The sequence below is a fragment of the Manacus vitellinus genome, unplaced genomic scaffold (assembly GCF_001715985.3).
Source record: "Manacus vitellinus isolate BGI_N305 unplaced genomic scaffold, ASM171598v3 scaffold_64_pilon, whole genome shotgun sequence".
Taxonomy (NCBI): Eukaryota; Metazoa; Chordata; class Aves; order Passeriformes; family Pipridae; genus Manacus; species Manacus vitellinus.
Window position 1 is genome coordinate 473,511 of NW_021940718.1, and position 1,099 is coordinate 474,609.

Genomic DNA, 1,099 nt, shown 5'->3' on the forward strand with positions numbered 1-1,099 from the left:
GGCAAATCCTGGGATCCACAGGAAACCTTCTGGGGGTCACGGCAAATCCTGGGGGTCGCAAGAAACCCTGGGATCCACAGCAAATCCTGGGATCCACAGCAAATCCTAGGGGGCCACAGCAAATCCTGGGGGGCCACGGCAAATCCTAGGGGGCCACAGCAAATCCTGGGGGGCCACGGCAAACCCCAGGATCCATGGCAAACCCCAGGATCCACAGCAAGCCCCAGGATCCACGGCAGCTCCTGGGGACCACGGCACATTCCGAGGGCTGCGGGAAACCCTGGGATCCACGGCAAAGGCCGGGATCCACGTGCCCCACATGTACCACGGGCCCACCTCGCTGGGGGTGACAGGAGGTGTCCTGTGGGGTGAGTGACCCACCGTGGCCACCCCGCCGCCCATCCCAAGCCGGAACACGCCGGCTCCGTGCCCGCAGCGCCGGGAATCGGCTCCGAGCCGGGGCTTGGACCGTCACGGCCTCTCCCCCGCCTTGCAGATGGCGTCGGCTACCGACTCCCGCTATGGGCAGAAGGAATCCTCGGACCAGAACTTCGATTACATGTTCAAGATCCTGATCATCGGGAACAGCAGCGTGGGGAAAACCTCCTTCCTGTTCCGGTACGCCGACGACTCCTTCACGCCCGCCTTCGTCAGCACCGTCGGCATCGACTTCAAGGTCAAGACCATCTATCGGAACGACAAGCGCATCAAGCTGCAGATCTGGGTGAGACCCCCGGGGCACCCTCGGACCCCCACGGAGGGCTGGGAGGGGGTAATCGCGTTGGGGCTGCTCCGCCCTGCGGAGCTGGAAGGGCTGGAAGCACCGGGAGCGGCGCTGGGGTGGGAGGGGATGTGTCCTCAGGGACCTTGGTGGCACCCAGAGCGCCCCGAGGGGTGTCACTGTGTCCCCAGGGGTGATGCTGGGGTGGAAGGGATGTGTCCTCAGGGACCTTGATGACACCCAGAGCGCCCTGAGGGGTGTCACTGTGTCCCCAGGGGTGACCTGATGGGAGGGGATGTGTCCTCAGGGACCTTGGTGACGCCCAGAGCGCCCCGAGGGGTGTCACTGTGTCCCTGGGGATGACATGGTGGGGAGGGA

At 65.2% G+C, this 1,099-nt stretch overlaps 1 protein-coding gene across 1 annotated transcript in view; it reads left to right on the plus strand.

Annotated features, from left to right (window-relative positions):
* PDE4C (phosphodiesterase 4C) overlaps positions 1-1,002 on the plus strand; it is a 10,384-nt gene extending 9,382 nt beyond the window's left edge. Inside the window, exons 13-14 of the mRNA XM_029963857.1 lie at positions 497-724; positions 997-1,002. Of these exons, the coding sequence (XP_029819717.1) occupies positions 497-724; positions 997-1,002 (234 nt within the window). The remainder of the gene's footprint in view (positions 1-496; positions 725-996) is intronic.
* Positions 1,003-1,099: the final 97 nt, after the last annotated feature.